The sequence below is a fragment of the Eutrigla gurnardus genome (genome assembly GCF_963514095.1).
Source record: "Eutrigla gurnardus genome assembly, chromosome: 17".
In the NCBI taxonomy this organism is placed as follows: Eukaryota; Metazoa; Chordata; class Actinopteri; order Perciformes; family Triglidae; genus Eutrigla; species Eutrigla gurnardus.
In genome coordinates this window covers 19,716,054-19,743,268 of record NC_139928.1, presented here as the reverse complement: position 1 = coordinate 19,743,268, position 27,215 = coordinate 19,716,054, and the positions used below count along the sequence as shown (strand labels likewise).

The following is a 27,215-nucleotide window of genomic DNA, read 5'->3' as shown; positions in this document are numbered from 1 at the left end:
CAAACCAACTAGCTGTTTGTAAATCCAGAGTAGAGCTTCAGCAGCAGAGCAGCAACCTTACTGGATCTGGATCCATCTGGATTCATCTAATTTTTCACTGAAAAGGGTGTTCACTATACAAAAAAAGTTGTCTCATCTGTGATGCAATATAAACATATGTTTTTCTAACAAAACGTACAGTGATTCCAGTATGTTTGAGAGCATATGTTGATGATTATGGGGATGATATATGAATGGTGTATAAGGGTCACAGTCGGATTTCGTCACTGAACGGATTCCTGTGTTCTGTAATCAGGGTCGGGGAGGATTACAGAAACCTGATTTCCCCTGTTACATTTCTCCTGGAGAACACTGATTATTTTATTTCTTTTTCAGCCTGAAACCAGGATCTCTGATTGGCTGCGAGTCATGTGACTTTCAGACGGGGAAATCTGCTCCCATGAAAACCTTGCAACCGAGCACACGTATGTTCTCAGATTACCGGTTAATTAAATCCTTAAGATTTCGCTCCTAATTGATTACGATACTCCTGGTAACCACGGTAACAGCAAGTGTGGTTTAATAATACAGCCCCTCCTTGGGCAGCAAACACAACAGCAACTGTATCTGATCATAGTCCTCCGTGTGTGTGTGTGTGTGTGTGTGATGGAGATACTTTATTGGACAGTGGTTCACAGTAAATGAGAAACAATGAGAAGTAAACAGAATTACTGACACAATAGTGTTGGTGTGAGTCCCACAGTTAATTGAGTCGTGCCTTTACAGTGTGTTTGATGTGAACAAAGTCTCCGTCTATCTGCTTCTGTTACTCATTCCACCCCGTTACTCAGCCGCTGCAGTCGACTTCAAAGATGCTCTCTTATCGCCTTCGACAGACGGGAGAACGTCCTCTCAGAGTTGTATTCTCTGCTCTGTTTGTTTCCCTCCAACATATCCCTATTTGAAACATTTGTGTCTTTTTAAATAAATAAAAAAAAAATCCCTCTCGGCATCAGTGTTTCTGTGGAGGACACAACAAAGTAGACGACAGCATCCATCTGGGGAGCGTTAACCCCCCCGAGTCCCTGCAGGCTGCTTCCTGTGTGCTGCAAACCTGAATTCATGTGTGCAAATGTCGTACTTTTGTGTTTCAGTGGAACAGATAAAAACAACGTCACACTGGTAACATTCATGTTTATTTCATTTTTACAAAGTGCCTTTTTAACCCTTCTAGATAGCGTCCCTGTGCACATATTTAAAAGTAAAAACATGATCAGGATTATCAAATTGGCTCCACTTTCCACCGCCGACCATTATCATGCATCATGATTACCTTGTATTATTTATATGATATCCTTCTGAAGGTTACAATTGATCTAAATTCTTATTATTGTGTCTTGGTGGACTAGATTTATGTTGAACACAATACTTGTGTTTTGAATTTCTTCTAACTGTTTATTTTCTGGAAGGGTTTCCTCCGTTAATTCCCCTCAAGAGCTGAGAGTCTGTTTAGGGAGACTTTGGAGATTTTGTTTCTGGTCTTCTTAGAAAGCGAGAGCTGGAGGAGCGTTGGTGTTATGTGCCTGTGAAGTCCACTGAGACGCTGCGTTTAGTCCCACACAGGGACTCGCTGAACCCGGAGAACCGGTTTCCTCTCCTGGGATACGGCTTCGACAGGTCACATTCTCTCTAAGGACGTAAAATCAATCATTATGTTTGACGAATCGTTAAAACCTTCACTTTACATTCGCTGCCTCAGCATTTCTGAGATTTTTTTTAATTAATAATTGATGATTTAAATAATTTCTGGCATGACATTACGTTGGCTTTGGTTCCAACATTTCCCAATGATCCCAATTATGTTGACTGGATGATTAATGGTTATTATTTGTAATTTGTAACCTTTATTTGTAAACAAGTAGCAACAGGAGTGAAAATCAAATTCATGGCGTTTGATTGGACCGTTAAAAAGTGGGCGGGCTTAGAATGTAATATGATATGCTACCGAGAATAAAAGTTTCAGATTGATTAATTAATGGATGAAAGGTTGAAATGGTTACTAGCTCACGTAAACATACGTCATATGTTTTAAAGGAAGAATACATGATTCAATTTTGATATAAAAATATAAAAAATATATATTTTTTAATCTTTTTTTGTTGCATAGAATGTTAAGTATGTATATATATATATATATATATATATATATATATATATATAATGCAATGTGACCTAAAAGGGTTAAAAAGGCATCTTTAAGTATATGTAGATGCTGATACGTTTGTACTTGTACTCGCTAAAGTACAAATAACTCCTATTTACTTACTGTGAAATAGTAAAGGTCATTTATAATCATTATTATATAATACTTCATAATATATAATGTGGTGGAGTTGAAGTAGCGGGTACATGTGTACAGTTATATCACACCATGATCATTATTTTCATGATCAGTACCATGATCAGGGATCGATCATGATCAGGGATCGATGTGTGAGCGTGAGCCGCATGCTCCGTGTCTGTGAGCCGCTGTGTGTTTCACTATTACGGCTCGAGTCCTCTTGGTGACGCTCTGCTGACATCACTCGGATATTCCCCACTCCGCTCCCTGCATCCCACAAACACGCACGCGCGCACACACACGCGCGCGCTCTTACGGAGCTCCACCGGCCCGCGCGCACACTTTTTCTTCCCAGTTCGCTCCTCCGTGTCGCCGCGACCGAGACGCCCCATCACAGAGCGAGCAGCCGCGCGGCTACCTGTGCGCACTGCGGCCCGGCCCCGTCTAATTCCTGACGCTTCCAGGAAGAAACAGGGAAAAGTCTACGCGCTCCAGATTACAGAGAGGGAGAGAGGCAGAGAGAGGACGGACCACTCCGGGGGAAGAGGAGCCGCAACTTGGCTGGTTTCAACGCAGGCGGTCTGAACTGAACTCGCAAGTTTTCTCGGCTGATCCCAGCAGGAATAATTCGCAGCCCGCTCCGCTGTTGTGGATATTTACGTCCACCTTGTCTCCTGTTTGGAAAGAATGGCGAGAGATCCCGCAGCAGCGCGCTGTCCGCGGAGGAACACTTGGCTGGTGTTGGCAGCGACCCTCCTCGCAGCTCAAGGTAAGACAAACAAATCAAATAAATAAATAACAAAAAAGACGCGGAATCAGCGTCCGAAGCCCCGCCGGGCTGCCCCCCCTCCTCCGCCGGGTCTCTGCGCCCTCACCGCGGACCCCGCGCCGCCCTCGTCCCGCCTGTCTCACCGTCCTGCCCGCCCCCCTCACCGGCTGCCTTCCTGCCTGCCTGCCTGTCTGTCTGCTACAATGTTGCGACCTGTTGTAAAAGTTTAAAGTCGAAGCACGCCGCCGGGGATCGGTGCGTTGAGTTTCGGTTCGCCATGACGGCCGAGGTGTGGCTCTCCGGGTTTGTTTGTTTGTTTTGTGGACCGAATACTTCCTCGCAGCGTCAGACGGCAGGTGACTGTTGAGGAAAGCTAATCCCCTCTGAGCCTCCGCAAACCCTCCCTGCACGGCCGACCTGCTAATCCGCGCTCACCTGCACCACAGTGTCGGGGAGGGAGGGGGGGCAGGTAGGTCTGACTGGGAACCATTAGATTAATGGCAGGATGAGTGTGTGAAGCAACAGGGTGCTGATGGGGGAAAAAAAGCAGGAAATGAGACACGCCCCCCCCCCCCCCTGCTCTTCTGGTGGCCCTTCAGCAGTGAGTGCTGAGGGCCCTTAATGAACCTCCACCACCGCAGCCCTCTAATAAAAGCAGCTTTATGGCATCAAATCTCAGCGTTTCACCTCCAGGAGGGGAGACGGGCAGGTGTAACATGTTCGACAGCTTTACTTCATTACTCAACACGTCATACTGTGTTAATGCATTTAACAGAATACTGTAAATAAAGGAAATTATGTATTCTAAATGTATGAAACGTTACAATGAGGTTGATCCTCTACAATCAAACCACGTTACCTCCACTAACATGTAGGTTTCTGTCAAAATCTACTGTTTACACGCATTATTCTATACAGAACCTTTGTTTATAGCGTCTGTGTTTTATTTAAATTCACCCTTTGAAGGGTAATTTGCATTTACATATAATGGAATGTGTTAATTTCCATCGAGCCGCGATGAAATCGTGTCATCACTCTTGTTTCTGATTGGAGGAATTGTATCCAGGCTGAATGTGTGTGGAGATACATTACTACTAGAACATGTTTACATGCTTTAATGGTCAGACAACATGATTGTTCTCTGATTGTTTGTGTGAATGTAGCCTTTATGTAGTTTTTATAATTATATGGCGCACCTTTTACAAAGGTAGTTGTCAAGCCGTGGGCGGCGTTTCCCAAGGAGCCTGCATGGGACATCATGTGATTGGCTTGGTGACTCACATGTTTTTGGGCTCGTATTATTTGACGTGTTGTGGATTGGAGTCCAGTATGTTTTTATGTGTCCCCTCCCATTTTCTATACACCTAACAATCAAGGTAGTTCTTTGTTTAAATTACAGTCTTTACAGTGTTAAAGAATGAAATAAATAATTTACACTCATGAAAGGAATGTGCTGAGACGGCTATCAGATTCCAGCCCGGATAAGGAAGGGACTTCTCAAGATTACAGCCGTATAAATAAACATCGTCTGTGAAAACACACGCAAACAGCAAACACTTTAAAGAATAAGGGTTCGATTGACTTTTCCGCCCATTTGTTATTTCCATATTTGCTCCGGTGCGGATCTGTGATCCGCCAGAACCGGCTGTTGAGCTCTGATGCAAGCACAATGCAAGATGCTGTATGAATATTATGATGGAACATTTATGCCACTGTTTTGAGCGACACAATAAAACCCGTGACTGGGCAGCTTTAATGAAGCTGTGATTTAAACCCAGAAGAAAGATAAATGAATGACCTTCAGTCGAGGTCGACCCTCTGATAGTTTCCTGATAATTTCTCACATCACTCCATATTACATAAAGAAAAGAAGTTTCTTTATGTTGTAATGATGTTGGAACACAACTAACTCACAAAGAGCTGTCAATACACTTTCTAATGATTGCCATGGCAACACTTTATATCCTGACACGACGGTGATCGGTGACACAACTTGCCGAGTAACGCAGAAACAACACAAACTTTCCCTCCTTACTGGGAGCAGCGACACAACAGCAGCAGGCGGCAGCAACCCCGACTAGTCAGGAAAGAGGAGGCGGGTCATCGTGGGCCCGGGAGACGCGTCGTCTGGCTGCGCTGACGTGCGGCGGAGACACGCTTCCCTGATTAAAGCATAATATTTCAGGCCGGGAGCCGCGGAGCCCCTCGCCGGGCGTCCGGCTGCACCGCGATGCTGACATAAGTCCACGAGGCGGGGGGAGGAATTAACTCTGATTGGGGTTTGTTTTGTGATGACATTTCCTTCTTTCTGTAATAATGGATCCGAAGCGAGCAGCGTGGCCCCGGAGGCCCCCGCCGCTGTAAGCGACGCGACGCAGGTTGGCGTGCGATGGTGACAGATTCTCAGCTGAGACTCCGGCTGCTGCATCAGCCTCCTATTGTTAAGAAGCTGTCAGATTGTCACCACGGTATCCCCACAGGTTAGGAATTAATTTGAACGTGCATCAACACAACTTGTAACACACACACACACACACACACACACACACACACACACACACACACACACACACACACACACTCTCTCAAACACACACACGCTCATATTTCAGCCACGTATCTACTCTGAATGCTAAAGTATAAGCTTTATTTTAGACGCTGTTTACAAAAGTATTTTTTGAGAGGTCAAGGTCGTGTGTGTGTGTGTGTGTGTGTGTGTGTGTGTGTTTTGAGTGTGTGTGTGTGTGTGTGTGTGTGCTTTTACATCAGGAGGATAATAAATGATCTCTATAATAGAAGGATCATCATCAGCAGTGAAACTTTATGTTAAAGAGCAACATTAACCTTCAACTCCTAAAATAGATTTGAGAGGGTATCAACGGTAATGAAGTCCCTTCAGGTGTCCCGTCCCCCCCGTCCCCCCTGTCCCCCCCCTGGTCCTCGTCTCTACAGGCCGGATTCGGTGCTGAAATGTCAATGATGATGATGAGTCCCCTCGACGGCGCGCTGGAGACGAAGGCTGATTAGCTTATCACTTTGAGAGCAGGCGGCCGATGATTATCGCCCTCCGAGCAGCGCCGCCTGATTATCGAGAGCTCTTATTAATGACGCGCCGCCGTTTGCATGTTTGCATATTTGTGTATCCGGCGTCGCGGCTCCGATGTGGATCCGTGGTCGAGTGTTGAACCAGAACGGTCCCGTTGAGATGTCTCCCTTGTCAAAATGGTAAAACATACTGGGAGAGATGACATCACGCTTTAAAAACCCAACAACAGACCAAACACAGCGTTGTGTGCAGCTCGTTGCTGAGCGGGAAAAGGGAAGATTCAGCATGCAGCTCCCGTCAGGTGATCGGGACCATGAGGGGGTTTTCTCTGATCTAGTGTTGGAGCTTGAATCCAGATACCAGTCAAATATCACTGCTGTGATTATGAAGCAACAAAGCGGAGAGTTCTCGACATCCGTCCGCGAGCTGCTCGGCACGGAGAGTTGGGTGCTTTTGGCCTTTGAGCCGGCAGCGCAATTATTTCAATTTTTTTCCTCTTTCGCAGGATGTTTTAGTTGATTAATTTATTGGAAGAAGCCTGGAGGCTGAACATTTCCCCATTATTTCAAAAGCAAAGGGCAGTTTGAATGAAAAAGGCCAGTAATTTTCTCAGTTTAACGAACAGATTTTTTCTCTCTCTGTATAAATCCCTCTTTAACCCAGCGAAGCCTCCCGACCCCGGGTGTGTGTGTTTCTCTCTGTGTGTGTGTGTGTGTGTTTCTCTCTGTGTGTGTGTGTGTTTCTCTCTCTCTGTGTGTGTGTGTGTGTGTGTGTTGTGTCGGCTTTTTAATAAGGAGCGTTGATTATAAGTTTCATAGCAGGTGTTAATGGTCACCGATCTGTTGGTTTCCTGCAAAGAGACACAATGTGTCCATTTCTTTTGTCTCGTGTCGCTCAGCATGAAATGAGCCGTTTTGGGTGGCGACCGCAGTTCAAGGCCTCGGACTGAAATGTCAACGGCTCTTCATGGAGATAATCGTCCCCTCGAGAAGTGACCGTCGCTCATCGAGAGCTTATTCATGACTAACAGCAGCACGGAGGCAGGGGGACGCCGGGGGGGGGGGTGTGTGTGTGTGTGTGTGTGTGTGTGTGTGTGTGTGTGTGTGTGTGTGTGTGTGTGTGTGTGTGTGTGTGTGTGTGTGTGTGTGTGTGTGTGTGTGTGTGTGAGAATGTTAAAAGTTGATCTCTTTTTAATTTCTGCTGCCAGGTTTTCTAATCGATTGACTAAAATCTTAACGATGAACGATGGACCTTTCATAATCCTGTTTTTATTCTTATTTTCTGTGCAATCAAAGGCAGTATATTCTTCTTCTTCTTTTTTTTAAATCTCCGTTCTCAGTCAGAGGTGGAGGTTTGGCTTCGGTAGGTCACTGAGCGATTTGGAGGAGGTTGTCATGGATACACCTTTTGTGGATGAGACGACTTCAGAACCCTCTGACTTTTTTTTATTTTTTTTTAAAGAAGCTAGGTGTAATTAGGGGGGGGGGGGTGAGGTTGGATGTAACAGAGTCATTCATCAGTCCGCCTGCCAACAACCCGAGCATGTGTCTGCACCGGGTCAGCAGGTTTTTTTTCTTTCATTCCACTTCTGAGGAAAGCGGTTACTAAGCAAATTCCAGCTCACATTTGGAGAAATGAAGCGTATCATGGCTAACACCTTGGCATTCCTCAGTGATTCTACAGCAACAGGTGTCAGTGGGAAGAGGGATTACACAGCGTAGCAGCAGGAGCCATGAATCACAATGGAGCCCATCCAAGTCAGGTTTTTTTTTTTTGTTGCTTTCAACTTTCAGGGTCCGGTCTGCTTTCACCGCTTCATGAATCGCCTCCGCGGATCGCTCGCATACAGGATCCGCGTGGCCCCGCCTCCCTGGTTTGACTTTCACCGGCGTGCAGAGTAAAGACAACTTCCAGCCCGGCCTTTCATTCCCCGGCTCACTCTTTCATTTTCCCCTTTCTTTTTATGCGGCCCATTCTCTCGCCCTCATTCTTTTGCTCACGACCCTATTTCCAGCCGGGCCTGGCTGGCTGCCGCTCCGCGCCGGCTCCCAAGTGAGGGCCCTTTTGTTGGAACAGCTTTTGGTGGAATTAAAAAGGGTGCCAGTACCCCCCCTCCCCACATCCCACCTCCCTCGTCCACTAGGCTCTCCTCAGCCTCATTGTTTACACAGACAGGGAGATGGTAGGGGGAGAGGGAGGGAGAAGTTTAGACAAGCGTCCCCCTCCATCCTCGCCTCCTCCTCCTCCGTCACTGTTTCCTCTCCTGTTATAGTTCTCCGGTGACAACATGGAAATTGCTTCCTCCGTCTGTGCGACTAGCAGAGGGTCCGGCTGCGACGCGACTCTGTGACATTTCCCGTTTGGACCCGTGTGTGGAATTAATAACCGCAGTCGCATTGTTTGCTTTCACATGTAAATGATGGAGCCTGGAGTCGGGGAAGTTAAGGCGACAGTGTTGCTTAAATTCTACATTAGCTTCCAATAAAAAGCTGTTTAAAGAGACCTGACTGTCAGTGGAGTGGGATTCACACCGGGGCGCTCGGTGGTAATTGGTGTTGGTATCACCGGTTACGAACAGGAAGCACTGCTGTGTTTCTCATTTCAGGGTGTGTTCATGTCCAGCCACCTAATCAACACAATTACTAACAAAAAAGTAAAATAAATGTGTGTAATATTTGCCCCAGGATGAACAAAATCACACACACACACACACACAAAAGACACTGCAGCATTAAATGTCAACACTGAACTGATGGGTTTCCACTAGTGCGTACAATGTCCAGCTGGGTGAAAAAAGTGGCCAGCTGGGGGAATTATTCAATTTCCAGCAACAAACTGTTTATTTCCTGCAGTCTGGTGCATTTTTATATCCCAATTTATGGTAAAAAAAAAAGAAAAAAAAAGAAAAGTCTTTCAGAATTCAGCTGCCAGGTGACAATTCAACACATAATAAGCCTTTTGGATGCTGCTGCTGTTCTCCTGCTGTGTGGCCGACACGCTTCTTTGTGATATGATAGAGAGTGCAGTTCATACGTGCAGTTAGAGGGATGACATTGTCATTTGTTAAGGTTACATGAGGTCAGCCCTCTAGATCATTAGATGCATTCAACTTTAAAATGTACAAATTTAAAGGATGAAAATTCCTGTATTTCTTCATATCGCCCCCCCTTCCAAAAATATGTAGGAATAGAAACTGTGCACTTTGCAGACACTCTTCGTCTCCAGTCATTATTTGTAAGTTTCAGAACGGGTCTCTTCCTGTTCGTGTCACAAACGTCAGTAAGATTGAAAAACAAAAAAAGGTTCAAGTGTTGATACTAGAAAGGTCAAGCCATTGTCAATTGTCCTATTCTGAAGCCTTTAGCAGCAGCTCCTCCTCACCATGAAGGGAATAAGTTATTTATAGTAGAGGAGAGAACTCTTTACTCTCCTGCCCTGACAGCTTATACGCCTTTTTATTCGACCCGCTGAAATTCTAACCAGGGGCCTCATTACAGAAACGTCTAAAATCCTAGCATATCTCAGTTTTTGGATGACATTCAGGAATTTTGGTATTACAGAAACATGTTTCCCAACTTCATTTATCTTTGAATGGGAATTAAGCTTTTACAGAACCGAGGAATTTCCCAAGTCTGAACATTAGAATGATCCTTTATTCTAACAACTGCCAGAAATGGCAGCAGCACTGCTTTTAGCTCTGTATGACAGATACAGCTGGCTTTAAACCATGTTTTCTCTATTAATGCCTATTTGTTTGGGATGGGAGAAAAAACAATACAGCGTTGTAATATTTTGCTTGGCAATATTGTATCTATACACGCCGCGTATCAACCTTTTTATTATATAAGTAATATTATTATTGAAAATACAAGGTAGCAATTGCTTTTTCAGTCCAGCAGGACTGTGGTCTCCTGGGGCCTCGAGTGTATAAAGCAACTGGCACTTTGATGCTTTTTGAATTGGACAAGGCATGGGACTCTGCCGGCGGTCACACAGATCACTATGCTCTTTGTTTTTGGGGAGTTCCAGCCTTCCAGCCAGTGACAAAGACATGCCGGGTTTCCTCCCGGTACGCTCTAAACACAGATACAGGCATGACAGGACGAGTGCCTGTTCAACAATCCAATATACAGTCATAGTCAGCAGTTTTTTAAGATATGAGATATGAGATAGGACACAGCCGTGAGTTTAGGAATTGCTTTTCTAATAGCAAGATAGGAAAAAAAGCCTGTATCTTTGTAGCCGGCGTTAAGAAAGGAGCGGTAGCCCCGGCTCTATCTACCAGTATCTGAATATGATTACACAAAGCAACAAAGCACGGCCATGGGAGAAACGTTAGGTCTCCTCGGAGTGAATAAAGGGCCTCGACTCCTCGCTGAAGTCGTGCAAATGGAGTTGGGAAAGAACGGAGAGAAAGTTATCTCAGCCTCCCCGTCCATAAATAACCGCCCTGCTGCGTGGAGGAGCCTGGACACTGTTGGCAACAAGTAGGGGGGAGGGAGGGGGAGGGGGGAGTAAATATAATTAATATAGATTTACAAAATATACTGTTTATTGTGTACCGTCCTAATATTTGGACACGTTATATATATTTTGATGCTTTGGCAACATTGTTACTGAAACTTTCATGCCAGTAAACCCCATTGGGGGGGGGGCAGAGAGAGAGAGGGAGGGAGGGAGAGAGAGGCAGGGAGGGAGAGTGAGAGGGGAGGGGAGAGAGGGAGGCAAAGAGAGAGAGGGAGGGAGAGAGAGAGGCAGGGAGGGAGAGAGGCAGGGAGGGAGGGAGGGAGGGAGAGAGAGAGAGGGAGGCAAAGAGAGAGAGGGAGGTAGAGAGAGAGAGAGAGGGGAGGGGAGAGTGAGAGGGGAGGGGAGAGAGAGGGAGGCAAAGAGAGAGAGGGAGGTAGAGAGTGGGAGGGGAGGGGAGGGGAGGGGAGAGAGAGGGAGACAAAGAGAGAGAGGGAGGTAGAGAGAGGCATGGAGGAGGAGAGGGAGAGAGAGAGAGGGAGGCAAAGAGAGGGAGGGAGAGAGAGAGAGAGAGAGAGAGAGAGGCAGGGAGGGAGAGAGGCAGGGAGGGAGGGAGGGAGAGAGAGAGAGGGAGGCAAAGAGAGAGAGGGAGGTAGAGAGAGAGAGAGAGAGAGGGAGGGGGAGAGAGAGAGTGAGAGGGGAGGGGAGAGAGGGAGGCAAAGAGAGAGAGGGAGGGAGAGAGAGAGGCAGGGAGGGAGAGAGAGAGGCAGGGAGGGAGAGAGGCAGGGAGGGAGAGAGAGAGAGGGAGGCAAAGAGAGAGAGGGAGGTAGAGAGAGAGAGAGAGAGAGGGAGGGGGAGAGAGAGAGTGAGAGGGGAGGGGAGAGAGAGAGAGTGAGAGGGGAGGGGAGAGAGAGGGAGGCAAAGAGAGAGAGGGAGGGGGAGAGAGAGAGTGAGAGGGGAGGGGAGAGAGAGAGAGTGAGAGGGGAGGGGAGAGAGAGGGAGACAAAGAGAGAGAGGGAGGTAGAGAGAGGCATGGAGGAGGAGAGGGAGAGAGAGAGAGGGAGGGAGAGAGAGAGAGAGAAAGAGAGAGAGAGAGAATACAGTATCCAATGAAAGGCTCTAAAGATGAGATCACCTCTCTCCGTTGGCCGCTTCATACGTTCGTCTAAATTGACGGCATCACCTCCTGATGGACTGCGTCCACTCTGACAGTGTTGTCTCTCATTTGCATAATGCCCCCCTCGTTCCCACGGCCGTTAGGGGAGACCCCCGGTGTCATTCAGAGTTACAGCCCATTAAGTGCTGCCTCCGCCCGCCGTACGCTTCCACCCGTCATCCCGGCACGCCACGAGTAATTAGATCAGTTTCTGTAATATACGAGATCCTGGATGGCTGTCCCGGCAAACAAAGCAGACACGTGTAAGGCAGGAAAAAAGAGCAAAAAGAGACACGAATGTTGGCAATTACGTTTGTCAGGCTGCGTGTTATTCCCGGTTTTTCTCTGCCGGCAGACACTTTGAAGGCTTCCTGGGGCTGTCAGCTGACTGACAGGAAACAGAGCGCTGAGGAAGTCTCCATGTCGTACCTCCAACAGGACACGGTTTCTGACTGCAGCTAGTCACGGCGCTAACGCCTGCTGATGTGGATTAAACAACGAATTACAGTAAACCGGTTTGTTTTCATACCGGAGCAGAATGAGTGGAGGTCAATATGCTTGTGTGTGTAGACAGTGTTTTATGTTTTTGGATTGACCGTCCCATGAACTGATTATTCATTTAATAATTAATCATTCCATCCACGGTCCTCAAACACAAAGCAACATAAAACATTATGAGACTTTACACTGTAAAAAAACACTATGTTTCATAAAAATAGGCTACTTCATGGTGTCGTATAAAAGAGCCAACTTCACTTATGTTCTCAGGTTTGAGCTGTTTTATTAAAGTAATGTGGGACTTTCATGAACCATAATTGGGAGACTTTTTCAACTCATACTAGGGCTGACCGATAAATCGTATTTTCATCGTCATCGCGATATGAACATGCGCGGTTAACACATCGCAAAAGATGCCTGAAACGCGATGAATAAAAATCATTTTATTTACATGCGCCATGCATTCACACCATTTGGCCAATCAGATGAAGCAACAGCTAGCCGTCGGCGCCGGCAGCGTCCCCGGGTCCTATGTTCCCCCGGGTCCTATGTGTTCCGGAGCCACCCTCAAATTAATTGGTGTTAATTTTGTGGCGACTGCGAGGCTATGTAACACGATGGCGGAGAAAGGAGAGAATAGCGAGGAAAATGTGGTTGACGAAGACCTTGTGGTGAAAAAGAACTGCACTTCTGCAATTTGGAGTTATTTTGGATTCCGTAGCGACGACGTGTTACAAACACAAGTACTGTGTAAAACATGCCGAACAGCTGTGGAAACTTCCAGAGGAAACACAACAAACCTCCATCACCACCTGCAACACAACCAGTGTTTCCCCTACCATTGTACAGGCCTGCCGCCAGGCCAAAAAAAATAAATCAATACTCCAAAAATAAGCTACCTATCAATTAATTCATAAATCAATAATCATTTACATTAGGAGCGCCTCCGCGCAGCACAGTAGACTTGCTCCGCAAGATGCGCGGCCGCAACAATCCTCGCCGTGCGCTCCCGCTACGTTTTTCGTGTACTTTGCGCGCTTGATGTTGTTCTGATGCCGTTCCGCCTCGTTAAACCACCACGATGTCGCTTTCTACTTTGAAAACACGGAGTTGACACTGTATTTTGACAAGCTGTTGCACTCTTCAGACTCGTGGTGTGAGCGGAACCGGACCGGTACCGGAACCGGACCGGTGCATTTATAAGAAAAATGCCGCTGTGTTTCTCCGTCCAAAATCCGCTTTCCTCGCGCTGCCTGCTCGCACAGATCCGCTCGTGCGCACATTCGCTGATGCAGGTCGAGTGTTTAATATAAATATATGCAGAGACGGCGCTCCTTAAAAACAACATCAAGCCATGTGTGTGTAGTATGAGGACGTGATGACGTTTGTACAACCGGGCTAACGGGCCAAAGCCCGTTTGGGCTGGAGCAGTGTGAATGCAAGCCGCGGGGGACCCCCTGGGGCAATCGTGCCGAGGCACGCTACTGATCGCGCCCTTAGGCAGCCTATGTTAATAAAATAAGGATTGTTTTTGATAAGCTGTGGAACTCTGAGTTAACCTATTTCTACCTGAATTTCTATGAACTACCAGGCTGTTGAGTAAACCTATAACTTATATTTTACTTGATAAAATAAGACAATATATGCACTCATGTCGTTGTAGTGTTTTACAGTATCTGTAGCTATTAATGTGATGCTCCTCATTTTCCAGACATATTATTCCAGCCCCTAATTTTGGATAATTTCCATCAACCGGCACCTTAATAAGTCACTCTCTCCTTTAATCCTTGAAAACCTTGAATACACTCTGGTTGAACAAAAATGTTGAATGCAAATATAATAATTGCAGAATTGCAGACTGCTTGCTGTGCCACCTGACTTAATCCAACTGCACCAATACACCATCCCACGCGTCTCGTCTGTATAGGGTTTTTTCGGCGGGTACCACCGGGCCTGAAAAAAACTCTAGGGGAAACACTGAGTGTACCTATTATAGCAGAAAGACAGGAACTGTATAGCTAATATGCACACTTCAATATTTGTTTATTTATCGCAAGTCATATCTCATCGCAATATTGAACAATGGTATCGCACATCGCAGATTTTCCTCATATCGTGCAGGCCTAACTCATACTACCTTTTTGTTGAAGTTCGTCTGATAGAAACCTCACAGTCCCATCCGGAGGCTGAAGGTCGGCCATTCAAATTGCATGCATAATAGGATAAATAAGAAATAGATGTCGTACATAATAATGATAATAATTCTACTACTACTTTTAGTAGTTTAGTCTAGTTGGCTCGGATAAACAAATCAGCTCTCACTCTTCTGAACTTCATCGTATCGCCAGATTCCTGCCAGTAAACAGGCAAACCTCACTTCTTGAGGTTCAAGCCCAGATTTAAGTTCAATGCAACTCTTTGATCACGTGTTGTCCTTGTCGCCGTAATCCTCAGACCGACTCCTGAACACGATTGAGGCGTTTTCTTTGGAAAGATTTCACAGCGATCTCAATCGAGTCAAACGATCTGCACGGCTTGAAGGTTATTGTTGTAATTCGGGTATAAACTGACACTTAAATCATCATGTGATGTTTTTTTGCTAAAAAAAAAAAAAAAAAAAAAGGTGAACTCAACAGATTTTAACACATCAAAGTGTGTTTGCGGGTCTTAGCGAGTACTGCTGCATGGGAGGAAAAAAAAAAGAAGTTTAAAGGCTTTCGTGGCTCCGGAGGGAGCCGCGTGAAATCGATGCTGGTCGGTGCTGAAAACTACAAGTTTGGAAATTTGAACTCTGAGAGCGTGGAGTTAGAAATACGTGATCTTACCAGACCTCCGGCACCCGCTGCTCATCTCTCTGCTTCAGGCTAGGTTAGCAGCTGCTAGCGTCACACACACACACACACACACACACACACACACACACACACACACACAGAGGCAAACATTTGGCGGTTGAGGGTCAAGGGAGAAGCATGCGTGGAATATTATCTCTGCTTCTGTGGCGTTTCAATGTCATCCCGTTAAAAAACAATCTAATCAGCACATCGTGAAGTTTGAAACCCGAAATCATCCAAATTAAAACGCCATTTAAAAGGAATGATGAATGAGGATATTCTCGGTGTCTGCTGAATCATTCTGTCCTTATTTACGCATCGACAGCACGGAAACACAGATGTGCGCCTTCCTTTCCTGGCGGCCGCTGTTAAACCTGATTAATTGCTTCCCGTCATTAATTCAGCCGCTGATTGAGAGATCCAGTGTGACAGCTGCAGCACAATGCTTCTTCTCCCTCCTCGTCTTCCCCATCTTAACTCCCCTTAAGTAACCCTCCCTTCTAATCTAAAGCAGGAGGGGGGAGGAGGGGGGGGGGGTCACCTCTCTATTCATGCATAGATTTTCTTCTGGGAATCCAAAATTGACTTTTTTTACCGACACAAAAGGTTGATGTTCTATTCCAGCCGGGTTCAGACGTTTTTCATTTGCATGATAGAATTACAGATTTCTTTCAAAGGCAGGATTTTCTATTTTTCTTCTTTTAATGGTATATCGTTGTCAAATGACTTGAGATATTGCCTGGTGGTTTCCTATGGGCCCCCGCAGGCCTTCTTCTCACACCTCATTTCATTAGTTCTCCTCCTGCTCTTGATGCGGACGCTTACCTGTCAGTCCGCCAGAAGTATCTCTTTTATGTTTTTTTAATATATAAGCGAGGATCCGGTCCAAGTCCTGCTCAATTAAACCACACGAAAGTACAAAAACAGATTAGTGAAAATTGCTTGTAAATAGCTGCTGCGAACATCTGTCAGTGTTTGCTGAGTGCTTGTGTGTTGTTGTGGCCAGCGTGAGGTTTTCGGGGTGAACGTGGCACTCGGACGCGTTTCCCCCCCCCGAACCCAAGTCTGTGTTTGTTGATTTTATGTTCGGTGATTGAAATGATTCAGATTGTTGGAAGGAGCCTCGGCGGCGCGATCATGAGTCATTTAGCAACGATAAGCAGGTCGAGCATTCCTACAGCGCTGGTGTGTGTGTGTGTGTGTGTGTGTGTGTGTGTGTGTGTGTGTGTGTGTGTGTGTGTGTGTGTGTGTGTGTGTGTGTGTGTGTGTGTGTGTTCATGACAAGCCCCCTCTGTTAGCTGCAGTGAGGAAGCCACAGTGTGATGGGTGAGGATGTGAGTTGCTATGACAGACCTCCCCCTCCCCTCCTCCCCCCTCCTCCCCCCCACATGCAAGCCAAAGCATCTTTTCCTCCCAATATCTATGACATCTATTCCCTTTAAGCTTCTCTTTTCCTTTTTCTTCTCACACTGAAATATTTGACATGGATCAAAGCCAAGTGGGATTAAATATCTTAACATGTCAAATCCCAAGAAATCATTAATGACATAAAGTTTCTCTTCAGTGGCTCAAAAAAAATAAATCATTTACTGCCGTGCCACCAGATTTGTGAACTGCAGCTGCACTTTGACTCCTCACTTGGAAGGGAAATGTTTGTCAGACCTTAACACTCGTGTAATGTAGAAATCGTACATGATGTTGAGTTTTCTACGATGCTGAATGGATGTCATGTGTTGAGGTTCGTCTCTATGGTGGAACAGGCAGCCGAGCTCTAAAAGAAGGGGGCGGAGGGTTTCCATCCTCTCATATATCATCTCATATACCATCATATACTGTATTTCCCCAGTGAAATGACTGTATGAAGCTATGGAAAACGACCCAGAGTCTAATTTTACCCTTTAAAATGACATTAAATGGTCTGGTTAAAATGTCACATCTGAATATTTCCTACCTGATGAGTTTCCTTGCCGTGCCGAAGCCTCCACAGTGAAACAATAACAAAAGAGCTCAAATTGAAGAACGTGGTCTAAAAGCGAAGCTGTGGCTGACAAACACCATCTAATTAATTAAGGTTGGAGACAATGAAGAACACTGCAGCTGCACTAACTGTATTATTACGAGCGAGGCAATTACGGCAATAATCTGCTAATCTGCTCGCCACATTGAAATTGCAATATCCATCCATCCATCCCCCTTTTTTTTTTTCTAAACCGCTTATCCTGTTTGGGGCTGTGGGAGCTGGAATCTATCCCAGCATGCACCGGGTGAGAGGCAGAGCACACCCCAAACACGCCCTGAGGGTGCACCCCGTGTCGAGCAAAGCACTCCAAATTAGATTATGACGTGAAAAGTGAAAAAAAAAAGGACATCAATATTTAAATATTGTTGGCATATAGCGGCTTCCATGCTGCAGGCTACTGTATTAGTGCAGTTTACTGTTTGTGTAGCATGCATCATTATTCACAATAAAGGTCAAACTGTGTTTCCATTAAAGATGCCCCACGGAGGCTTCTTGTTTGTTGGTGCGCGTCCTTGAGGTCTGATAAATAACGTGTTGAATGTCCTTCCTCATTAAAAAAACATTGGTTACGTCTTCTCCGCTGGATGTTGCCGTTATGTTTCTCTTTAGCTAAAGTTGCAGGAACGATGGCTGTTGGTAGTTGACGTTGCTTAAAGTTCCAGTCGGCAAGTCTGGCGGATGGAGGGCACTCCGTCAGATTTTGAATGTTTACAACTCTCACGCTCCTCCCCCACGACCACCAAGCTCCTCCCCCACGACCACCGAGCTCCTCCCCTCGACTTCGTCCCTTTGAAATCCCTTAGATCACGCCACCTTTGAAACGTGGGTCCGATGTTGACTCTGGTTTTATCACGGGCACCGTTGCCATCTTTCTTTTTTTCCCCCTTCTTTTCCACCGGTGTTTTCTTTTCCTTGGTTGTTTTGGACCTCCTCGTTTGGGTTTTTAACGAGGAATTGGAAGCTTGTTGCTACTTCCCTCCGCCTCCCCCCTGTGATAATCGAACGACCCGAGGGGGGAGGGGCTCTGTGTGTGCACGAACACAGCCCTGCGTGCTGATTGGACAGGATGATCGGGCGCTGCCGATCTTTGCAAAACAAACAGGCTCTACGTGCACGTAGAGGCACGCTTTGTTTTCTAAAACCGGATGATTTATGTTGTTCTATCGGAGCGTAGTGTCAGCTTCAGTGAATATGATCAAAAACATGTTGCCGACTGGGACTTTAAATATGCCACATTGTCATTTTATGGGTTATTGTTGTTCAGAAGACCCAATTCACCCTTCACTAAGTCCCGCCCTTTGAAGGCAGACTGGCCAATCATAGCGTAGCTTCAGAAGAATCCAACAACCACGACTCTCATGCAGCCGTTGGTGATTTTCTTCATTTTCTGGCTGGTTTTGCACATTTGAGGGTCATTTGGGGGTCATCCTGGTGAAATCCGTTACCCAGAGACGTTGGAAGGAGATGTTTCGACATCTTCTCGACAGAAAAGGAGTACAGTAAACAAAGAGGAACAGTGTTGTTCCTTAATTTAGTTTCACACTGTCTTCATCTTTCTAACTTAAGCATCAGATTCACGGCGTGTCGTTGGTCCAAAGCTGAGAAGGTGAGTTTCACCGAGCCAGCAGCAGACCCGTCACCTTCTCTTGGCGTTTGTGTTAACGTCCATTAATGAGGAGTTAGGATTGTAAAACGGAAAACATCTTCTTTGCACCTGACCTCTCCACCCTCACGTCCCACACTGTTTCCAGGCGTTGGGCTTTCTTTTCTCTTCTAAATGCGAGGATGATTTCTTAATCCCCGGGGATGCATCTGAGGGTGGAAGAGAAATGCTTCAACTATTCTGCTTTCCACCACGCGAGCATCCTGACGGGTGGCGGGCCGGCCGGCTGCCCAGTCAGCTGGCTGGACGGAGAGGAATCGGCTGCTAATGAGATGTGCGGCGCTCTTTCATGTCTGTCCTCTCCTCTCCCCGGCAAGCTGTTTCTCCTCACTCGGTGGGTGTCTGAGCTATAAGCGTCTGGGTTTCTCTCCGCTAATGTACAAAGCGACTGGGTCTGAACTGCAAAGTTAAATAGGTTTTGGAATTGAATCAGCTTCTTTCATGAGTGTGAAGGGGAGCGTGTTGATGAACATCACTCGCACCTCGCAGTCGTCGTCAACGGCAACTCGAGCCAAAGCGACGACGACGGAGGAGGGGAAGAAGAAAGTCTGATTGTCACGGAGCTAAAAGCTGAAGCTGTGCTTCAAAACACCAAATCAACAGCCAAAATAATTGATTGATGACTCGCCGCCCGGTGAATCACCACATGTCCCTCCAAACGCCACTTCAAATAAAATACATACATTTGTGTGCTCATATCAAAATGAACAAGATTGAATGATGAGACATGTGATCTGACGGCAAACTAGCATTAAAGTAAATGTGTAGATTAATAAATAATCAGAGTTTGAGGCGTGTTCTGGTTGTTGTGCGTGTTTTATGGCCTTTTTAAAAGCTTGCCAGGCATATTTTCTCTCGTGTCTTCCAGGCAGCCATTTGTTTCCAATCATTTCACCAGGCTATAAAATCAATATGCAGATGATTGAAACGGAGACGGCTCTGAACATTTAGCTGTTGTGTTTTTCGTTTTTTGGTAATGATGTTGTTGTTTTACGGAAGCGCTGGTTTCTGATGTGTGTTTTGCAGCTTTTGCTGTTTGGCAGCAAAAAAAAAAAAAATCATTTTCACAGCATCTGGGTTTGCTTGTTGTCCTCCTGCGTTGAATTATAATTATTTTATTACCATTGTGAACCTTTTGAAACCACACTAACATGAACGGGAAGCACGGCTCTTAATAACATAGTATGCTGGTCTGCAGGTTTTACTTTAATGGACTAAAAGTACCCTTAAGTACCTCGAGTGTGGTCCTTCTTAATGAACATTTCCTTCCTCGGTCTTCGCCTGTTGGCACACTCCCATCATGCACCACGGGAGATGTGTTTGCACAGGACTGTGTACCGTGGCTCGGGTCCTGGATTTGGCTCCAGAATTACACCAGCAGGGATCGTCTTTGTGTCCCGTCGAAGGAGAACACGGATGATTATGAACATTGTGTGTTTGTTGTTCTTGAACGCTCAGTCCTTTACAAACGAATGAACATAAATCATGTAAATGTTCATATGGCACACAGAGATGGGCTTTCATATGTTGTGGTAAAACTTATTTTGGGAGTGGCAAATTGTCAAAACTACGACGGCGTATTTGGGCGACTGTAGGAAAAAATAAAGTGCAGAGAAAAATGTAATTCTTGAAGTTTATAAAGTGGCAAATTTGCGAATTTAAAAGTATATAAAGCCGATATGAACAAGTTGCTTGGTTACGCTAACACCAGATGTTTGCTGTTGCTATGCCAACTAACACTACCGCTAGCATCTCAGCCCAGCCGCCCCCGATCAATACAACACCCATAAGATGACAATTTGGCCTCATATAAATAAAAACAACAATAACCATTAACAGCATCGCCCTGAGGACCTTAACGAGGCGTTGTCACACGCTGTGATGTATTAATTAGAAACATAAATGCCGGTTGTTACCATTGTAATAAACTGTTTTCTCTGAATATTGCTCCCCCTCTCTCGGCTGTTTGTTGTGTTTTTTTACGCCGTCGTACAAAACAGTGTTGTGTAAAAGTTTTTAATTCTGGAAAATTGACTGTGATAGGGTTTTTATTACACTTCTCTGAAGGTTTACTGCTTTACAGGAACTCATTTTAGTGTCTCGATCACCAGGTGACCTGTTGGTTCACTTTTTCATTTATTATCTGTAGACGTTGTCGCTTCTATCTGCATCTTTATAGTCCGGCATCACATCACTGTTTTACTTTCATTATCTGCAATAAGGAGAAAATATCGCTTCGGCATAAACACTTCGATGTGCGTCACCATATCTTTACGACCAATGTGTTTTGGATTTTGTTGTTTACAACTTCCTTGTAGCTCCACCCTCTTAATAGCCACCAGATTGATGTATTTAACTTTCAATCATTGTCCAATATCACACAGCTACTAATCTGTACACCATCGCTGCCAGGAAGTGTTCAGATGTACAAAGCCTCAACCGCACGTTGACAGTCGCTTCCTCTGGTATGTGAAGAGGGAAACTCCGTCATCGGTAAACTGCCCTCCCCGAGGCTGAAGTGCTTATTTCACTCACGTTGTAGCGCATTAAAAAACAAACAAAGAAACACCACGGGGACGCGTTAAAAACTCCATTTCCATTCCCAGAACAGAGTCATTCAGGGGGAATTGGATGCAAACTTTCCAGTTGACTGTCTGGTTGAACCGAGTTGCACAGAAGGCAATCACAGCGCTGAGCTAATCATCGCCCCATTACAACTCAGTTGGTTTGAGATGATAGTGAGCATTATGTAATTGCTTGTTGGAACTAAATATGCAACGGGCATGATGGGTTAAACGCCAATTAGCACAGTGTGCGTGCGGCTGTGGATGCAGCCGGGCGGCGCCGAGGGAGAGCCGCTCGCTCGCTCGCTGTAACCTGAAGCTGTTCGGGGCTCTGGGTTTTTCGCTCTGCGTCTGACAGCTCTGGCTAAACTGTCATCCTGTTGCTGCCGATTCTGTTTTTTTCCTTTTCTTTTCTCTGCTGCTTTGACTGGAGGGTTGAGGTTAGTGTGCTGTGACAACTCTCTGAGTGTCGGTGTGACGGGACTCGGCGAGAATTCAGAGGATTGGAATGTGTGGAAAAGAGACGAGCCTAGCTTCCTAACCTTCCCTCCGCCCCCGTCCTCTCCTCCTCACCCCGTCCTCGCCCTCCTTCACGCCGGCTCTCATGTTTTATTCGCCGCCCGAGGCCGCCGGTGCGTCTCACAGGGGGCTTGATGGAAGGCGCTCGTACATGAGGGTTTTTTTTCCTGTGCACACCACAGTGATCCCTGTGCTGTCCGCTCAGCACCCCAGTGGTCCACACACACACACACACACACACACACACACACACACACACACACACACACACACACACACACACACCGTCAGTCTGGTGGAGCCGCTCAACGGCGGCCTCCTGACAGCCATCCACTCGCAGCCTCTTCTTGCAGAAAACAGATGAAAGCTGTTTATTCAAGTCTTTTCTCACGTCACCTCCTGTCTCTCTCTTTTCTGTTTTCTCTGTGCTGCCGGCGAGGCTGAGTGTTAGCAGGTTGTGTGTGTGTTTGGGAATCGTCATGTTGTGTTTGTCCAGATGACAGGGTGAGACAGCGACGTCGCCGTGATGACATCATCATAGCCGATGAAGTCGTACGGCTGGAGGCTTCACATTTGTGCTCTAGAACTGGGTTTCTCTTCAAGACTACAGTAGTGGTACTAGAGTTGTACAGTATACTGGTACTAGAGTGGCATCCCAGTACCCTGCTGTTAAAAACGCTACCATATGTCATTTTATTAGTACCAGTACTTTAAGAACAGTGTTTTAATGAGATCCGTTTGCTATGAGTTTTCCTTCATCAACTTCTCTCTGAATGAATCATCATTTTGTGTGTTTTTGTTTTTAAGTCTCTGTCTCCCAGGCTGCAGTACCGCTCTCCACCTGACCCGTTAGTATAAATATGAATCATAAACTATTACATTAATAATTGAAAAATGTTTGAGCTTGTCTGTTCATAAACAGCTGCACAACACCTAATTAAATCACTATAAAACGAGCAAAAATAATTAATTCAATTAAAAATCTGTTGATTTTAATGGATTGAAAAATGAAAAACTCCGTCGCTTTTGATCATCAGTGAATCGTTGGAGTTGTTTATCCTCGTTAAATGGGGACGATGAAGTATTGAGCGCCCAGGAGAAGCGTTCAGGGGACGGATGACGAGGTGGGATAAAGGTCAGAGTCAAAGTGAGAATCTCACCGCTACACGATACGCATCATAAAAAATATCTATTAAAAAAAAAGTCACATTGAGAGGTAATTATCCGGGTGCCATGTTTGGGAGCGAGGCGGGACAAAGAGGAAGAATTAAGGAAGAAAAGGACAGACGAGCAGCTGGTAACTAATCCAATAAGTGATTATTAAAAAAAAAACCACACCAGCAGCGAGATTAAAGCCAGAGCCACCAGTGGGTTCTGATTAATGAGACGGTGATTAATCAAGTCCAAACACACACACACACACACCGGCACAGATGTGTGTGAATGCACAGACGACTCCGACCCTCCATGTTTGTATAAGCGCCGCCTCTCGTACCAGAAGTGTTGTTTCCTGTGAAAGTGGGTCACCTCTGGAATGTGTCGGCGGGAGACGAGCCGCTTCACCACCTGAGACTTGAAACGGTTTTTAGTTTTGTGGAGGTTTGCGTTTCCTCCCCCACGCCGCCGCCCGTCGTCCTCGTGTGGCGCTGTGGTCGTGGATGAGTTTCTGCTGCTGCTGAGAGGGTTTTATGTTTTTCTCTGCAGTCTGATTTGAAAAGCTCTGAATAAAATATCAAAAGGCTTCACATTTCTCCTCCGCAGCGATCAGGACCAGTGTTTCATGCTTGTGTGCTTCTGTCCTCGTCTTCCACCACGCCATGCTTGTTTGGTTTCTCTGTCTGTCCTTAATTGGACTACAAGTTGCCTGTATGTCCTTAATTGGACTACAAGTTGCCTGTCTGTCCTTAATTGGACCACAAGTTGCCTGTCTGTCCTTCGTTGGACCACAAGTTGCCTGTCTGTCCTTTGTTGGACTACAAGTTGTCTGTCTGTCCTTCATTGGACCACAGGTTGCCTGTCTGTCCTTCGTTGGACCACAAAGTGTGTCTGTCCTTCTGTGTCCTTGTGCATGCGGTCCAGTCTACAGCCTGCAGCCCTGCTGTGTGTTGCCGTGTGTGTTGCTGTGTTGCTGTGTGTTGCTGTGTTGCTGTGTTGCTGTGTTGCTGTGTTGCTGTGTGTTGCTGTGTTGCTGTGTTGCTGTGTTGCTTCCAGCTGCAGCGGTCTGATGTCGGATCAATGCAGGTTAGCTGCGTTTGTGTATTCCATTACCATATATGGGCAACGGAGCGCAACACAAATTACTGTCATGCTGCGGGCTTGTTTAGTGTAATCACTCCTCCTCTCCTCTCCTCCTCTCCTCCTCGTTGTCATTTAATTTCCTCTCTTTTGACCCATCCTTGACGTTTTTCTTCTTCTTGATGTGCCGCTCATCACCTCCGCCCTCCTCTTCATGTCATTCCTCACCTCCTCTTCCTCCTCCTCCTCCTCTATTTATCATTCATCTTCGCCTCTCTTCCACTTGGCATGCAGCTCTTCTCCTCTCATTCTCTTTGTTATTCCTCTCCTTTCCTCTCACCTTTCCTCCTCATCATCGCCCTCCTCTCCTTTTATTTGCCATTCATCACCTGTGCTCTGCTCTTCCAGGTATTCTCCTCTTTTGTTTCTCCTCGGGCGTCTTCCCTCCTCCTCCCGTCTGTCCTGTTTCTCCTCTCTTACGGCCATTTTTTCTTCCACTCGATCACTTCATCGCATCGATTCCCCCTCTTGCTCTCCACTGATTGGCTGACAGGTTGCCATAGGGATCACATAACATGAAGTTCGAATAAAACCCCGTTCAAGATTAACCGCATCAAATTAGAGCACAGCTGATCTAAATAGTAACTAAGTGAATCTGTGGCTGTCATAAGCGAGGTAAGGTGTCAATTCACGAAGAATGGATTGCGGCCGATAAATTGCACATGGTTTGCAAAGCTATCTGAAAACATGTCAAATGACTTCCTTTCGCGATATGTCATTCCTGTGTTTATTTGTTCATATAATAACATTTAGCACATAATGGCTAATCCTGTTTCTGGTCACCCGGCGAGTCAAATAGTCCCTCCCTTTTGTTGCTCTGTTTTGGTCTCCACCAACCCCTGAGGATCTCTTTAGCTGCTAAACGCACCACAGTATTCACTATCTAGTGACGTTGTAATTGTAAAGTAAACACGTAAAGTTGTAATTGTAAGCTAAACACGTAAAGTTGTAATTGTAAGGTAAACAAGTAAATATAATGTGTTGTATTTCCTATTGAAACAGAATAATGAGTACATCATTCTGAACTAAAAGGCTTATATTCAACAACACATTGGAGAGACACATCAGCTAGTATCAAAGATCTCCTCAAATATATGTATTTAGTTTTTAATTAACCAGATGTCCAGCGTGTAATAATCGCACACCTGTGTTTACGCAACGAGACGTGCATACTTGTTACTCTGTCGGGGTTCGGCTGCCATTGATCGGTGGCGGTGTTGATATTCACCACCACGCCAGCAGCCTCAATATAGTCGCTGTAGCTTATTGGCTGGTGTGTGTGTTTGTGTGTGTGTGTGTGTGTGTGTGTGTGAGTGAGTGAGGCTGAAGTACCCGGGAAGAATGAAGAAGAAAAGGAAAATGAGAGCAGTATAAATGGAGGGAGAATGTTTCTCCCGCTCGGCTGTAAGAAAGACTTTGTGCCAATGATTACCGGTGAAAACTAAATTGGCAATCTGCCCTTTCTTGTCTTTCTGAAGCTCTGGGTTTCTCAGCCAATCCTCTCTCTCTCTCTCTCTCTCTCTCTCTCTCTCTCTCTCTCTCTCTCTCTCTCTCTCTCTTACTGCCTAAATCTCTCTATCTCATTTCTCCTTCCGTCTCTCATCTGGTTTCTTTTATCTTTCTCTTTTTCTTCCCATCTTTCTCTCGCTCCTCTGTGGAATTTATGATCCGTGATAATTTTTACTTTTCTGTTTTTTTTAGTTGTCTCACAGAAATGGAAAGCTATTAAATCGAAAGGACAACAAACATCATTTGGACTTAATTTAAAGGGATATTTCCCTTATTTTGTAACATATTTAAAGTGGGCTCACAACAGACAGATAACAAAAAAAGTAATTTCTTTTTGGGATATCGTTATGTCAATCATGTGATCCATATGGCATATTAAGCCGTTCAGCATATGTTGATTATTATCGGGATATTATAATGAATTGCAATTATTTTGGCCAGGATAATTATGACATGAAATTCTCTTATCCACCCATAGGCACGGTCTTAATAATAATTAGTATCTTGATTATAAATGCTATCAGTTAATGGTCAGTCTGCCTTAAGTGAGCCTGACTGTTAAGGAGGACCAGCTATTAAGTGAGATTTGCTCTCTAATAGGTCTTTAAACTGTTTAATTGATAGCTGGTCCACCTTAACAGTCAGGCTCACTTAAGGCGGACTGACTGTTAGGGTGGACCAGCTATTAAGTGAGATTTGCTCTCAATTATGACTTTAAACTGTTTAACTGATGATATAATGAAGAGCAAATCTCACTTAATAGCTGGTCCACCTTAACGGTCAGTCCGCCTTAAGTGAGCCTGAGCCATTGGGCTATCGCTAGCTTCAGGGCTGACATGCCGGGCTTGTAATACACTGGTGGAAAGCCTGACAGTGTCAGACAGACACACGGCTGACCACCCTACAGCGTCGTGTGTCCATGGCGATGCAACGTAGCATCGTGGCTGCTAGCGCTTCGGGACGGTTGAACCGGGGACATCTGCCTGTTCGGTGTAGCGTAGCGTTGGATTTAAAGCTCTGAGTGCATCGCTTGTCTTGTATGCACTTCAACCACTGCACCATGCGTGCGAGCCACTAATCTGGTTGTAAGCCGTGAACGTGGGTCAGCTATCGGTCAGGAAAAAAAAAATCTAAATTAGCATCCCTAAATCGTGGCATTAGTAGTTTTACAATAATGGACCATAAGCTGCTTAGAGCTATCGTTAGGAAGTGAAACAGCTCATACTTCACTCTTAAATATCTTTTTTTGATGCTTGTCTCCGTTTTAATTTTGTCCCCGATTCTCAAAACTCACATCGATTTAAAAACTCTGAGCTTATTAGCTCATAATTCCCTCTCCGAAATCTATTTTATTCCTCAAATGACGTCATTATTCAAGTTTATCCCCCAAAAACAACTTTTTTTTCTCAATATATAAGCATTACGTGACTCTCTCTTAGCGTTAACCGTTAGCTCCAGTGCTGCTAACGTTGCTAGCTCTGCTGCTGCATTGATACATTGTGTGTGTGTGTGTGTGTGTGCTACCGTCCCGGCGTTTTGCCTTTTGCTCTTTCCACTT

General features: G+C 45.5%; 1 protein-coding gene across 2 annotated transcripts in view; it reads left to right on the top strand.

The window, feature by feature from the left end:
• The first annotated feature begins 2,666 nt into the window (after nucleotides 1-2,666).
• pvrl2l (PVR cell adhesion molecule related 2 like) overlaps nucleotides 2,667-27,215 on the top strand; it is a 237,039-nt gene continuing 212,490 nt past the window's right edge. Inside the window, exon 1 of one of the 2 annotated variants that reach the window (XM_084031652.1) lies at nucleotides 2,667-3,089. In XM_084031652.1, the coding sequence (XP_083887778.1) occupies nucleotides 3,008-3,089 (82 nt within the window). In that variant the 5' untranslated portion in view covers nucleotides 2,667-3,007. The remainder of the gene's footprint in view (nucleotides 3,090-27,215) is intronic. The other variant, XM_084031653.1, reaches the window with a different exon arrangement.